General features: G+C 39.8%; 1 protein-coding gene across 9 annotated transcripts in view; it reads left to right on the plus strand.

Annotated features, from left to right (window-relative positions):
- KALRN (kalirin RhoGEF kinase) overlaps positions 1 to 16,553 on the plus strand; it is a 1,044,937-nt gene that overhangs the window by 753,382 nt on the left and 275,002 nt on the right. For 7 of the 9 annotated variants that reach the window (XM_074214684.1, XM_074214682.1, XM_074214689.1 and 4 more), the window contains 3 exons: positions 653 to 795; positions 9,193 to 9,295; positions 9,722 to 9,922. In XM_074214684.1, the coding sequence (XP_074070785.1) occupies positions 653 to 795; positions 9,193 to 9,295; positions 9,722 to 9,922 (447 nt within the window). The remainder of the gene's footprint in view (positions 1 to 652; positions 796 to 9,192; positions 9,296 to 9,721; positions 9,923 to 16,553) is intronic. The other 2 variants (XM_074214687.1, XM_074214688.1) reach the window with 1 other exon arrangement.

A 16,553-nucleotide genomic window follows, 5' to 3' on the forward strand; every position in this document is an offset into this window, starting at 1 on the left:
GCTCTTGAATGGTGGCAGAGTTCTTATAGCCAGGATTCCCACACTTGCTCAATCAGCCGCTGGAAATCAGCAAATCTCCCCCCTCCCCCAGCTATTTCCCCTGGCTAAGTCACTTAACTACAGTTATCCCTTGCACATCACAGGGCCTTTGGGCAAGGCATCACTGGACTCTGGAAAATTTGTATAAAATCGTTTAACCTTCCCTTTGTACCAGAGAAGAAATCTGATTTTTTTTCCTTTTCCTTTAAGGGGTATTTACAGTACCTTATTAAAAAATATGGGTTGATATTATACCATATGTTTTATGTATTTCTGAGTTTCTAAACTTTCTGTGTCATCTGCTGGCCTTCCTGTGTCGACTGTAATTGGCGCAAAACTTCCAAAATTTTCTGATTTAATTTCTTAGGCTGACCCAGGATTATCAAAACCACGATGGGGAAAGTTGTAAAGAGATAACTGTATTCCAAGTCTCGTTTTCCTTATCTGTCAAATGGGAAGAATAATGGCCACCTGGTCTATAGAGTTATTTTGGGGATCATAGGACAATATGCATTTAAATGATTTTAAAACTTAAAGGTGCTACATAAGTGTCCACCATAGTTATTACCTATGTTTTTAAAGCTACTGTCCTCTTTCCACCATGCTACACTAGGCCTCCAGTATCGAAACCAAGCAGGAGTGGATCAAGAACATCCGAGAGGTGATTCAGGAAAGGATCATTCACCTGAAGGGTGCTTTAAAAGAGCCGATACAGCTCCCTAAGACACCAGCCAAACAGAGGAACAATAGTAAGAGGTAACCAGCATCTTTTTCTCCCTCCTTCTCTTTCTCCCTCTCCTTCTTTATCGCCCAGCACTGCTGCACACTTATGGGGCCCCTGGGCGAGTGTTTGTTTCTTTGGGTCCAGTGGGCCTGAGGCTAGGGTTCCTACCCATGAATGGTGGCAGAGTTCTTAAAGCCATGGATCCAATGCTTGCTCAATCAGTCATTGCTCAGTATAATTCAGCAAGTATGGATTGAACACCTGCTATCTGCAAAATGATGTGCCAGGAACTACCAAGCGAAAGATGCAGCCCATTCCCTCACGGAGCTGACAGGTAATCAGGAGAAACACTAACATTAAGAAGTGAAATGATGATACAAGATTGTATTGACTATGAGTCAGAATGAGTAATGTAGGTAGAGAATGCTTTAGGCATTCAGCAAAAAGAGAGATCAGTGGAATCTGGAGGGCTTGGGGAGGGCTCTGTTCAGTTCAAAGGGTAGCCCAAGGCTTGGTAACATACTACCTCTCTCAATATCTCCCTCCATCATTAGGAAGTACTTCATTCCTAGACTCCCAAGAGGCCTAAAACAAGGCTAAGACTTGGGTTTGTGCATCTAGGTGAGATTTGAATAACAACAACAGTGTCAGCTCCAATTACCAGAATCCTTGAAGGTTTGCAAAATGTTTTACAAACCAGATATCATCTGAACATTTTACCCCACAGGAGGCTTTGAGCCTTCCCTATCTTATCACTAAAATAATTACCAAAATACCATGGAGAACAGGATTTTCTAGGGTATAAACTGTAGATTTGGGAAAGAGTGGTAGTTCTATCATTGATTTACTGTATGACCTTGGACAAATCACTTTATGTTCTGCATTTCATTTTCCTTATCTATAAAATGATCCTTTGTGTGGGGCAACTAGGGAACATAGTAGATAGAGCACCAACCCCAGAGTCAGGAGGACAACCTGAGTTCCAGTCCAGCCTCAGACACTTACTAGCTATGAGGGCAGGTCACAGTTTTGGGCAAATCACAATTTTGATTGCCTCCAAAATACAAGAAATAAAAAAATACAATGATTCAATTTGATTAGATCATATTAGAATCCCCTATCAGTTCTAAAAGTTCATGAATCTGAAAAATAATAAATTAATTTGACATAATTAAATATTAATAAATTAATTACTAAAGGTTAATAATTTATAAATTTCATAAGGGCAGCTAGGTGGCACAGTGGATAAAGCACTGGCCTTGGATTCAGGAGGACAGGAGTTTGAATCCATCCTCAGACACTTGCCACTTACCAGCTGTATGACCTTGGGCAAGTCATTTAACCTTGACTGCCTCACATCCAGGGTCATCTCTAGTCATCCTGATTCATTTCTGGTCACTGGTCCTAGATGGCTCTGGAGGAGAAAGTGAGTCTGGTGACTTAGCACAGTATCTCCCTCACTCAGATCCAATTCACATGCTTGTCAGGGCATCCTCTCCCTGAAGTTGTGGTCTTCTTCAGAAATGAAGGACAAACATTATTATTATGGATTCCATAATAAATCATGAGAGACAAGATGCTGTGGTAGATTGGGAGCTGGATTCAAAACTAAGAAGACCTGGATTCAAAATACTGACTCTGACATGTGCTGGCTATGTGACCTAGGTAGATCATCAAACCTCAGTGTTCTGGATAACATTCTTTAAAAGAATGAATATACAAACAACAAAAACAAAAATATTTATTGGACTCCAACTCTGTCCCAGCTACTTTACTATCTCATCTGACCCTCACAAAAATCCTGGGAGGCAGCTGTATTATTATCCCCATTTTACAGCTGAGCAAACTGAAGCAGATAGAGGTCAAGTGACTTGTCCAGGTTCACACAGCTAGTAAGTGTCTGGAGCTGGGTATGAGCTTATATTTTCCTGATCTTAGGCCCAACCCTCTATCTTCTGGGAAACCTAATCACCTGCCTGATACATTTAATAAATGCTTGTTGAGGGGCGGCTAGGTGGCGTAGTGGATAAAGCACCGGCCCTGAAGTCAGGAGTGCCTGGGTTCAAATCCGGTCTCAGACACTTAATAATTACCTAGCTGTGTAGCCTTGGGCAAGCCACTTAGCCCTGTTTGCCTTGCAAAAACCTAAATAAAATAAAATAAAATAAAATAAAATAAAATAAAATAAAATAAAATAAAATAAATGCTTGTTGAATTGACTTGACTACGAGGTATTCATGAGACTGTAAATTGCAAAGAAGGTGCCAACCTCCATTGATAGAAGGCGTTTCCTAACCTAGGATCTCTCTATGTCACACATCCTGTCCTTATCCCTTTCCCTAATAAATCACATTAAGAAAGGGTTCATTGCTACAGTTACCTATCTTCATTTCTCCCAGTCCCAGCTCTGCCTAGAGAAGCACACCATTTATCAAATGGATTTTTATGTAGGATTAGAAGGCAATATGGAAAGACAGGTTAATGCAGGCATAGCAGGCCAATATTAGAATCACAATGATCTTTTAATTTGACCTCTTTTATTAAATTAAATCTTACCTCTAACATATACTGGCTATGTAACCTTGGGCAATTTATTTCACTTGTAACTGCCCCTAAGAAACTATTACTATAGGTTGCAGAGAAAATGTGTATTTACATTGGTAAAAGTTCACTTTTTAACCTATCTGATGCTCCATTATATCAGATGCAGGACTGTCCCTGATACCCCTCATTTTATAGGGGAGGAAACTGAGGCACAAAAAAAGGTAAAGTTACTTGTCCAGGGTAATAAAGAGAAGATGTAACAGAGCTGAGATTTGAATTCTGATCCCTCATTCTTTCCATTGCACCATGCTGTCTCCCCTAATCAGGGACAGAGCAGAGAAGACTTTATCTTTATCATCACTGGGAAACTCGGGTTCTAGCTAAATCCCAATACTCCCCTGAGACATGGGAATTGCCACCTCCTTGTCTTTCTATTGTCAGTCTGTTGGATGAGAAGACAGCAGAGAGCATGTTTCTTGTCTGGATTCCCTGAGCTTCTTAAATTTTGTTGTCAACCCAGAGAGTCTCTTAACTTTGGCTCAGACCAGATACTCAAGACTTGAAGACCTGAATGTTTATCAGCAAACATCTATCATCAAGATGATAGTTACTTAAATTGCCTGTTTTAGACAAAGTCTTGTATGGAAAGCAACAGCGTCATTAATTTGGTTCCTCTACATGCTACCCATGTGATCTTGGGCTCCTCTGAACTTAGGTTCCTTCATTGTAAAATGAGGGGGTTGGAGCAGCTGATCTCTAAGGTCTCATTCTGCTTTAATCTTTGATCCTTCCTGGATTCCCCAGGTAGCTAATTCTCTCTACCTCCTTATTTTTACTTAGCTGGTTGCATGTTGTTTCCTCTAGTTGAGTTCCCTTCTTCATGGCAGTTTCTCAATCAACAAGCATTTTAATTAAGCTCCTATAGTGTTCTGGCACCATGTGTTAAATATTGGTGATATGAGTACAAAAGAATGAAATAGTCTCTCCTTGCTAGCAGCTTACAGTCCAATGGAGGAGACAGTAAGTATAATTATAAATATACAAATACCATAAAATGAATAGATTTCAATATCTGCAGAGTCATTTAATACAAGGTAGTTCATGAGGAAATAAACAAGCAGTTAGGAACTTCAGGAAAGATTTCATGCAAAAGATGGTACCCCTTGAGCTGCATCTTAAAGAAGATGAGGTACTCTAAGAAGAAGAGGTAAATAGGGACTGAATTCCAGAAGGGGTAGAAGAAGATGGTGGCTCAGGCAAAAGGATCCCACCACCTGATCCATGATAGGGATTTAATAAAATCTTTGGAAGCTTTGTCATGTGTTTTGGTCAAATCGAATTCTTCAAAAAACACAAAAAGGAAATGGGTCAAAGGCCAAGAAGCAAGATGAGGATACAAGTTTCTACTTCCCCATACCATGACTTTGGGAGGAAGGATTAAAGTTGAATGGCCAATCCCCCAAACTCTGAGAATTGTCACTCACTGAAATGAGAAGAACAAGAAGAACCATTGCTTCCCTTTTCCTTATTATCTTCCCAGAGGAGAGATTATCACTGAGATCAACCAGGTATAAGTAGAATGAGTAGCCAGGAAAGATCTACAGAGTTCAAAGTCTAATGTCTGACTCCAGAGGAAGCTCAGAGAAAGGTCAATTTGGGAGAAAGATATAGCAAAGAGCTGAGCCACCATGATCATGATCATCTCTTCAATGCTTAGAAGTAAGACCTTGCCTCTTTCTCCACCCTTGGAGGCCAGCTTATCCACAGACCCACATTAATGAGGAAGATACAACTTGGACTCTTGGAGTTCTCCAGAGGAGACAGCATAAATAGGCATGAAGAAAGACATGAGAAACACAAAGGGTAAAAATAAATTTAAAAATAGATGAAAATTAATGACTTTAAAGACTGGTTTGTCAAAGGGATGATGTTGCTGGAGTCCAAAGGTAAAACTGGAAAGGGTAAGTCTCAGAAAAGCTTTAGATGGAGAATTGAAGCAAGTTTTGAAAGGTAAGAGGGATGCTATTTGTTCCTGATCCCCTATCAGTGCCCAGGACATAGCATACACAGAAAGTAGAGGCTGTGGGAAAGATGTCAAACATGCAGGGCAACAACACTGTCAAGTGTCCCACAACTGGATAACAATGTATTTGGGAAATATTTAATAAAATAAATTAAAATAAAATATGATAAAGCATAGAAAATATTAATATATGATATGAGTTAAGTCAATATGAGCCCCCAAGAACCCTTAAGTACCCCATTTCTATTTGTAGGCTATATAGACACAAGTAGGCTATGGCCTAGGAATTAAACTAATTTCCTTCCTCATCCACTAGAGTGCAAGGGAAGTCTTCCATCCCCACCCCACCAGCACCAGCACTGTATTATTACCCTAAATCTCATTACTAGCCTAAGCCAAAAAAAAATAGCTTCATCTGCAGAGGATACAGACATTGGCCAAGATGGTAGGAAGCAACATAGTTATAGCAGAAGGGACATAGGATATGAAGCCAGAGGAATTTGGATCAAGTCCCAGTTTTTCTACTTACTAGGAATTAGCAACAAGGACTGGACTGGTGATTTCATTGGGATACAGAATTTGCAACTGAGGAAAATGTAGATGGTATGTAGATTGGCACCTTCTTTGAAACATACAGTCTTTAAGAGTTGTTTAGAGTGCTGAGAAGAGCCAAGTGGCAAGTGGATAGTGGTTTGTAGTCAAGAAGACCTGAGTTTGAATCTAACCTCAGATACTTACTAACTGTGATTCTGGGCAAGTCATTTAACACTCTTGACCTCAGTTTGTTCATCTGTAAAATGAGCTGGAAAGGGAATTGGAAAACCACATCAGTGTTTCTGCCAAGGAAATCTCAAATAGGGTCACATAGAGTCAGACACAATGGAAACAGTGAACAAAATTCAGGGGATATATATATATAGAGAGAGAGATGTAAATATATACATATGTGTGTATGTGTGTGTGTATCAAATAGAAGCCAATCTGAGTTGAAAAGTCTTAAGCACAGCTAAATGTAACAAGAAGGGGTTCATTTCTTTTTAAGTTTAACACTACTAGACTGGCTGATAACCAAGCCAATAGTGGAAATGTTCCTTCAAATAATAGTCACATACAAATAATCCAAATGTGGCTATATGTTATACCCCAAGTATCAATGCAGTTTTAAGCATTAATAGTTTACTGCCCTAAGACTTTTGGGACATCCTGTAATTAAAATGACTCTGAGATGGCTACAAAATGGGTTATAATTTGCTCCTGGAGCTCATGAGCATGCATATGGTTACTGATTTACTGGAAACCTAGACCCACATGAAGAGAAAAAGCTCTAGAGTAAGGGAAAAAAAAACCACTACCTGGATTTAAATGATGACTCTAACACTAATTTAGCTATGTGACCTTGGGTGAGTGGATTAAAGTCTTTGGACCCCATCCAAAAAAAAGTAGAGGCAATAATATTTCTATTGTTTATCTCATGGAGTTTTCTTCTAAAGGTCAGAAGAGATAATAAGCTCATAAATTCATAGCTGGAAGGAACCATTTCATCCAACCCTTTCATTTTGCCAATGAGTAAACTGAGACTCAGAGAGATAAAGTGATTTGTCTGAGATCATACAGCTGATAATCAGAAAAGCTGGGATTTTGACTGCTAGATGTCTGATACCAGATCCGGGGCTCTTTACACCATAACATGAGAAGAAGAGATATTAGCATCATAGATTTGAAGCTGGCTGGCTGGGATGCCAGAGGTCATAAGATCATAGATTCAGAGCTGAAAAGACCTTCCATCTCATCTAGTCCAAAGCCCTCATTTGACAGATGAGGAAAAAGAAGTCTAGAGAAATTAAGTGACTCTGCCAAGGTCACACAGTTCACAGCAAAGCTCTTCTGTCTCCATATCCAGGACTCTTCCTCCCTAAGATGATGTATGTTAAGTGCTTTGTATCTGTATAGCTCTACTTACACATTAATTCCTGTGATTATCATCATTTTATCATTGATGATGTTACCTTTCCCATGCAGAGAATCATATATGTGGCAAGAATCTTCATGACAAGAACTGTTGTTCTCTGGGATAACTCCTCCATCGCTGTTCACAATCTCCCCACCAAGGGGGGACTCCTGAGTCTTCTTCCAAACTCAAAAATTAAGTCTATTGTTGATTTCACCAAAGAATAGAGAACTAGAATGGGACTAAAGTCTTTCTATCATTATATTTCCTACTATATCTTCCTGTGGATGCAGCTACAAAGGAAACTATGACTGTTAACCTCCTATGAAGGACTGTGCCAATGATGTGGCTGATGGACTCAATGCAATACTCAATGGGGTATAGCCCTAGAAAGAAGAGTGGGGACATTGTACTATATACAAGCATATTTTCTAATCTGCCTTCCTTTCCTCTACCAAAGACCCCCATTTAAAAAAATGTTTAGGAAGTCCTCAGTTTGGAGAAGTGGAAGATCCAAGACTGTGGGGGATAGAGCTAAAAACCAGAAGCCATCAATATCTAGTCCTACCAGACACTTAGGAGTTCATAGGCACAGGAATATGTTCTACTCCTTATATGGCTATTCAAAAGCTGATGCTAACTAGTGGCTAACACATTTATCCTAAAGTCTGTAGCATGAACTGCTGTGTTAATTAATGATTCAGAATCATTGATTGAGTTGGATAGAGGCACAGAGATTATTTAATCGAATTTCCTTATTTTTATAGATAAGGAAACTGAGGTCTAAAGTCACAAAGTGACTTGCTCAAGGTAACACAAGTAACAGATTCAAGATTTGAACTTGTCTTAAAACATTTTTTGATGCACCAAACTGTCCCTAAGGGCACCAAAGGGTGAGGGGGGAGGAATTAACTTCCTTAATAGCCAGAAGCTGAGTCTCCAGTATCAAAGACTTAGCAAAAAGTAATTCCTCCTGCAGAATTTGTCTACCCCTGTGCTTAGAGCTAGAAGGGAACTGGGAGACTTTCTAGTTCAGCTCCTTGATTTCAAAGAATTGATTATTAATGTAAAGAAACAAAGGGCTAGACAGGAAACATGACTTACTATTAATGGCAGAGTTGGAACTAAAAGAATTCACTTCTGCTCCCCCAGCTCAGTTTTCTTTTCTCTACAATATGCTATGGGGGTGAATAGGTGGTGTAGTGGCTAGAGCACTGGACCTGGAGTCAGGAAGATCTGAGTCAAACCCAACCTGAGACTCTTGCTGTGTGACTCTAGGCAAGTCATTTAACTCTTTTTACCTCAGTTTTCTCATCTGACAAATGAACTGGAGAAGAAAATGGCAAAAAAAAAAGACAAGAAAACCCCAAATGGGGTCATGAAAGATGGGACAAGACCGACTAACAGAGATAAAGTGCTTACACCACCCCCACCCCCACCAACAAGAAAAGGTCAAACAGTTCCCAGCAGCAACCCTGCTGTTCCTGCTTATTTGCTTCTTTCCACAAGCCCATATTATTTATGGTCCACTTGCCCCACCCCCACCCCCGACTGGGCAGAGCTGCCCGAAGAGCTTTCACTCCAGGGCTCTAGCAGCTACACTGTCATTTGGCCAGAGGCTGGGCTCTAAATAAGATGATGTGTCTTCCTGCTGCCTCTTATAGACCTGTATAGAATTGTAGGAGGGGGGGATCATTCTGCGTGCAGTCACCAACATGGTGATTATGGGCTTTGCCCCATGTCAGAGGTGACATCACTGAAAATCACAGAGGGACCCTTCTTCCAGCCCGGTGATTTGAGCCAAATCCCTGCCTGAAAGTGCCCTTCCATTCCCAGATGGAAATGGTTGTTTGCTTCTTAAGCTCATGGTCATTCCCTCTCCCTCCACCCTTCCCCCTTATTCTCCCCCTGCAGGGATGGAGTAGATGACATTGATAGCCAGGGGGATGGGAGCAGTCAACCAGACACTATTTCCATCGCTTCCAGAACCTCTCAGAACACAGTCGACAGTGACAAGGTAAGACAGTTTCCTAGCTCCTCACCCTACTCCCAGGTCTCTTTGACTTCCTGCCCCTGAAAAGACCCCCTTTCCCCCAAGAAGCCTCTCACCTGGGGGGAATCTAACTCAGAATGGAGGGTGGGGGAGAGAAAGAGCATTGGAGCAGAGCTGAAGGAGGAATGTCAGATATGGGAACTGCGACTGACTTTGGGGATGGAGGATTAGGGTTGCTTGGTCAGTCCTTCAAACCCTTGGAGGGAGTTGTTGGGATGAGAGGTGGCAATAAGGAGTGAGTCTCGACATCCCTTCCCCTCCCCTTCTCAAACGCTCCATCTTGGAGTTCTTGGCTGCTCTGCCTTCCAAAAGGATGGGAAGTCTTGGGACAGTTTTTCTGCGTCTTTTTTGACTGCTACTTCCTTATGTTCATACTGACTTGAATGCCAGCCCAAGAGAGTGATTTGGAGGATGGCCAGGGTACAGCTGGATGGTGGGAACGTTATCCACGGTGCTTTCTATGGTGATATGACCTTTCTCCCGAGGGGACCTGTCTGGCATCCTGGGACTCAGTCCCCCCGGGCAGAGGCAACGAGGACAGAGTGTGTGAAGCAGTTTGGAGAGGATGTGTCAATCTTGGCAACGACCCGGGTAGGTAGCTGTGTGAGGTCTTAAGCCAAGTAAGCATGTGTTGTGAGGTCTTTCACGGGGAGAGAAAGGAAGGGCAATTATGGCCCTATTTCTTGACCCCCCAATTGGGCAGTGGGATGAATACAACTGTCTGAATGTTGTGGTCTACCTCCTTTGTGATGGTTGCGCGTACGTTCCCCCCCTTACCCACTCAGCGTGGGCAGGGATGGGATAAAACTGGCAATTCTGCTGCATGTTGGTGGCCTTTGTTGTTGGTGAAGCTCTGAGGCCTCAAGTACCATCTGGCGCTGGTGCTGTCTGGCCTGGTGCACTGGCCTGCCCCGTCCCCCTAAGGCTGGGAGAACAGGCTGTGTCCATACTTCATGTTCATTCTCTACATTTGGGACTATTTGGTCTGGCAGTGTGTTACTAATTAATTAGGATTTTTGCCTAAGTCTCTCTCAATCGAACAGAAATGTTATCTAAATTCTGTGGTAATTATCAAGTAAATAGCCCTGATAACACTCCAGGGGCAGCCTAGCCTAATGGATCAAGGGCCAGTCTCAGAGTCAGGATGAAGAAGAAGAAGAAGAAGAATGATGATAGCTAATTTTTACATAGTCCCTACTATGAGACAGCTAAGTGCTTTTTACACAAATGTTATCTCACTTGAACTAGGTTCAAGTTTTATCTCTTGTATTTACTGGCTCTGTGATCTGAGAAAAATCACTAAACCCTTCATTACCAAGATTCTAATTGGAAGAACAGTTTCAAACATATAATATGATATATATTGTTTTGATAGAGTGTTGTGATGGAGGGAATTCCCTTGTCTACAGTAGCAATGAAGTTGAGTTGTAGACCTTGTTTTTTTTAAGACATCACTCTAGAATAATAAACTCTCCCTGAGCATAGGTTCCCAGACTTCCATGGTTCAATTCACTATTCCCTTGCCTTCAAGCAAATTAGCACTGAAAGCCTTCTTTGACTATGGAGAAGGATCAGGGGTCTCTCTTTGTCTTAGAATCTATATAGGGGTCATTCTTCTCTTCCTCATTTTCCATGTTTGGCAGTTTCATCTAGACTTGTCCTGTAAATGAAACCTTATTTTGAATTTTTACCATGTATGGACACAGCCTATTGATTCCCAGTTTCAAGGGTTATTTTGCCCGCCATTCCCTCCAAGCTGGCTCTGCATTTTCCCACCAAAGCCTCTGACTCAGAGACAAAGCCTTGAACTAAGGAAATGGCTGCTGGTTGAAATTTGGCTTGGTGAAACCCCTGACCCCAGTCATTCTTCATCCTTTTTCCCAGGTAAGTGAGACTAGCTTGGACCTTACCTTCCAGCAGGTGTCCTCAGGCCCAAGCAAACTCCCTCATATGCCTCCTTTTCTCAAGGAGTTATAGGATTGCAAATTTAGAGCTGGAAAGAAATTTCAGGTCATCTAGTTCAATCACTTTTATTTTATACTTGCAAATACTGAGGTTCCAAAAATGAAATGACTTATCCGAGGTTACCCAATAAGTGGTTGGACTGGAGTTTGAACCTAAGCTCACTAATTTCAAGTCCTGGGCTCTGGCCACAGCACCATGCAATTAGATCAGTGGAAACGTATGGAGGGTCCAAGCAGAGGCTTGTGGATGATACTAGGACTCCAACAAGACTTAGGATCATAAGCTATCAGAGGCATCCTCCATCCTAACATTCTCATTTCATGGAGGAGGAGGAGGAGCAAATGCCAAGAATGATCAAATCACTTACCCCAAACTTACACTGCTACTTAGTGGTAGGAAGAGCTAGAGCTAGAAGGATCTCCAGATTTCCCATTCAGTTCTGTATCTATTCTAAGAGGCCAAGTCTTGAAAATTCTTAAGAAATCAATACTCAGCATCCAGTAATGAATCTACTGATTCAAACTCAAATAGAAATGGGGACCACCAAAAATAAGGATTCCTGAGGGCTGTATATTAACTTAGAAAACCATACATGTTTATACATATATATATATGAATATAATTATATATAAAATCATGATATATTATATTGTATATAATTATATAATAATATTATTATATTTCATAATTATATAATAATATATTATATATGTTATATAATATGGTTCTATATTATATAATTTATTATAATTACTTTAATAAATATATTTTATTTTATTGCATATTATATAATAAATATTATAAAGAATATATATCATATTATATATAATTATATATACAATTAGCATAGCAACACATTAAAAACAGATAGGAACTACACTTTAATTAGGTTTAGGCCATGCAAGGGAGTGTTGTAGACCCTGTATTTAATATTTCTATTCTAAAGAGATCAGGCAAATTATCCCTTTTTTTAAAATTTATTTAAAGCAGTGGGGTTAAGAGTGACTTGTCCAAGGTCACACAGCTAGACAATTATTTAGTGTCTGAATCCAGATTTGAATCCAAGTCCTACTAACTCCAGGGCTGGTGCGCTATCCACTGCACCACCCAGCTGCCCTGGCAAATTATCTTTAATGAAATACTTGCCATGTGAGTAGCCCTAAGATGAATTCAGTGAAAAGAAAAAAGAAAAAAATATGCAATATCTTTCTTTTGGGTGCTTCTTGGATAATAAGTCATGATAGATCCCTATAAATAATCAAATAAATATAGTAAATTCCTATCATCTAATAACCTTCACTAATAGACTTTTATCTGACCCAGTTCCCTTCGAAATACCTCCAGTCCTCATCCTCTTGTCTTGTGTCCTTTATGGAGAGGAAAAACAGTCCAATCATTCTTTATATCAGGAAATATCTCTTTGAGTTGCTTGTTGGGAATCCCACATTAGAACTTAATGAACACTTAGTTCTACAAACCCTTTGGGGTTGAGATTTGTCCAAAGTCACACAACTAATATCTAACAAAATCACAACTCCAACCTAAGTTTTCTGACTCTTAAGTTTGTATCTCCAAATTTGGGGGGTTAAATTTTAAAAAACACACAGGCAAAAATAAGAGCCCAGTTCAAGGGTGTGTTTGACTGTGGCCCATTCCTTGCTGAAGGAAATACCACCTGAACTCCATCACTCTCCTGGATCTAGGTTCTAGTCCCTATTGAGGACTATTCTCTATATTAAGAGCCCATAGAGCCTCAGAGCCTACCAAGAGTAAAGTAGAGCCCTGATCCCTCTGATCCTTACTCCAACCCTACTTTTCCTTCAAAGCCTCAAACACAAATCTAAATCAATAGGTAGGATTTATTAAATACCGATTATATGCCAGCTACTATACTAGCCACCAGCAAGTACAAAGATCAAGATAGTAAATCAGTTCCCATGTCTGTGAAGTAATAGATTATACTTTTCAATAATGATGATGATGATGATGATACCATTTTATATGGCAATTACTTATTGGTCAGACCTAGTTACTAAGTACTTTACAAATATTATTACATTTTATTCTCACAGTAACCCCATGAGGTAATATGCTATTATTAACCCCATTTTACAGTTGAGGAAACTGAGGCAAACAAAAAAATTTATCCAGGATCATACAGTTTGGTAAGTGTCTGAGGTTACATTTGAACCCAGGTCCTCCAACACTTTATCTACTGCAGCACCTAGCTCCCTCATGCTGTGGGTCCTCTGGGTCCCTTCTCTTGAGTTGAAGGAAGAAGGAGGGCTTGAAAAGGCAGTGGTGACTAGTAGGAGGTGATGGCAGAAGGGGGAGCAGTATAATAGGGGATAATGGAATGGAAGGCAGAGAATTATTCCATCTCTTTCCTTTCATAACTCACTCTCTCCAGTTGTGTGTCAACGGACTATGATGAAGCCAGAGCAGGGAGCAAGAACTGGATGATCTTTGGGAAAGCACATTTGCTAAGCGTTGTCTCTAACTTTAGGAAGAAGACAAAAAGAAAGAGGTGGAAGTTTAGCTCTTGGATGTTATTCCTGATGGAAATACATATAGAATTTAAGGGAAGGTCTTCATGAATATTTCATTCAATTTTTCTAACATTCCAACACTCAGACAGACATAAATAACACAGTGTAGTGCCCTACTTGACTGCATCATCTCATCAGAGATTCTTAAACTGCAAGGGACTACAAATCCTATTCCAAATCTCTCATTTTATAAATGAGGAAAATTAGGTTTCAGAAAGAAAAAATTAACTTTCTCAAAGACATGTACTAAGTGGCAGAGACAGGATTTAAACCTAAGTCCTTGGACTCTTAATCCAGTATTTTTTTCCACTATACTCTAATGCATCCTCATTTTTTATAAATCCAACAAAAATTTATCAAGTACTTATTATGGGTAGAGAACTCCACTAGGTGCTGGAGGACATGCAAAGATTAAATTCTCTTCCCTAGGTGATCTTCTATATCTAGTGATAGATGTACTTTAAAATTTCCCCCTCAGTTTCCTTTTTAAAAAAAATTATTTATAATTTAAGCTAAACTATCAACAAACCTTATAAAACTAGAAAACATTTTATTCCCAGGTATCTGAGTATATCAGGAGCTAGAGTATAGTCCCAGATTTCAGGAAGTCTACTGACTCAGGACAATAGGGGGAAAAAAAGGCATTGTTGTTTAGTCATGTCTGACTTCATCACTCATGGACCATAACATAGCAGTACTATTCACGAGGTTTTCTTGACAAAGATCCTAGGGTGATTTGCCATTTTCTTCTCCAATGGGTTAAAACAAACAGAAGTTAAGTGACTTCCCCAGTAAATATCTGATTCTGGATTTGATTTCAGGTCTTCCTGATTCCAGACCCACTAAGCCATCTAGATTCCACCTAAAAAAAAGTCTAGGTTTTGGTAATCTAGAGAGGAGTGTTAACTAGGAAAATGAATCAGGACAGGTGGATGAATTTGTAGTAGAACACAAATGGGGTCCCTCAGTGTCAGTGCCCAGAATCAAAAAATCTTCCTGGAAGCTTTTCATACAGTTGCTCCCCATTATACATACTGATGGAGGAAAAAGGGAGAGGGAACTATGGATGGTGGATGTGAAAGATGAGAGCTAGAGAAATCAGTCTAACCAATTCAGTTCAATCTAATCCAGTAAACATTTTTAGAATGTTTGATTTGATTTGATTTTTTAAATGAACAAGAAATCTATTTTCTCTTTCTCCTCCTCTACCCTGAACATATATTAATATATTCTATAATATAATTAATATTTATTAATAAAAATTAATAAGTATTTATTAAGTACCTTCCATGGTAAGACACTGTACTCAGTGCCCAGGTATAAAGACAAAATGAAAATCAGCCCTGTCTTGCAAGGTGCTTTCTTTCTACTGAACCTAAAGGTTAGGCTTAATTTGAGCAAGAAAGAGCTTCTCCCTAACAGCTGACCTAGTAAATCCAGTGGATTCAAGTTTAATGGATTATCATTTCCAATGCAAAAAAAATGCTTTCATGGTGGTTGTTGTTCACTTGGGTTGGGCTCTTTGTGACCCTGTGGATCATATAGCCCATGGGATTTTCTTGGCAAAGGTACTGGAGTGATTTGCTATTTTCATCTCCAGTAGATTAATGTGAACAGGGTTAAGTGATTTGCCCCATATCACATAATAAGTAAGTATCTGAGGCTTAATTTGAACTCAAATCTTCATGATTCCAGTGCTCTATCCACTGAGTGATCTCACTGCCTTCTTAGTTGTAGCTCCATGCAATGTGTCCTAACTATAGAATAAGGTGATGACAGAAGGCATTGACTAACTGTGCTAATGGTAGCATCTATAATAATTATTAAAATTTACATCATCATTTAATATTTCAAAGCATTTTATAATCATATCATTTGATCCACAAAACAGTCCTGTGATGGAGTTATTATTATCCTGATTTTTCAGATGGGGAAACTAAGGCTGGGGTTAAGTGACTTGCCCAAGGTCATACCTCTGGTAACTCTGAGGTAGAATTTTAACTCAGACATTCTTGGTTCCAAATTCAGTGCTCCCTGCATTGAGTAGCCTAATTATTTAAACTTTGCATGGCCTAGAAAACTCTTTTTTTAATGATCCTTTTGAGGAACTAGTAGAACTGGTCATAGGGAAAGTGATAGAAGCAACACACAGGCACATCATCCCCTAACAGTTCTCTGCTTTGACTACTTTCATATTCCCTTCCCTGTTCCAATCTCCTGTCTCTTTGTATTTTAAGGGAGAGAGGAATCTGGTTTAAAAGAATCTTGCATAGTCTCATAATCATTATTTCATTTTATAAGTAGAAAATGGTGGTACCCATCATGTCCCTCAGACTTTTATCTTTCCTATACCCCAACCTTTCTAATCCTCAAGTCCCTATATATTTTCTTCGTGTGATGTATCTTTCCTGCCATAAAAGATAGAGGGAGAAAGGGAGAGTGGTGAGGGGAGAAAAAGAGAGAGGAAAGAGAAGGCAAGAAGAGGGAGGAAGAGGGGAGGGGAGAGGAGAGGAGAGAGAGAGAGAGAGAGAGAGAGAGAGAGAGAGAGAGAGAGAGAGAGAGAGAGAGAGAGAGAGAGAGAATGAATCAGAATGGGATCAAAGGAACCTAACAGTCAGATTTTACTTTTCTTTCCTGTTAATCACATCCATATACCACTCTGAAAAAATATTCAAACCACAGTCCCACAATTTTTTAATATTACTGTT

Source organism: Macrotis lagotis, chromosome 1 (assembly GCF_037893015.1).
Source record: "Macrotis lagotis isolate mMagLag1 chromosome 1, bilby.v1.9.chrom.fasta, whole genome shotgun sequence".
Taxonomy (NCBI): Eukaryota; Metazoa; Chordata; class Mammalia; order Peramelemorphia; family Peramelidae; genus Macrotis; species Macrotis lagotis.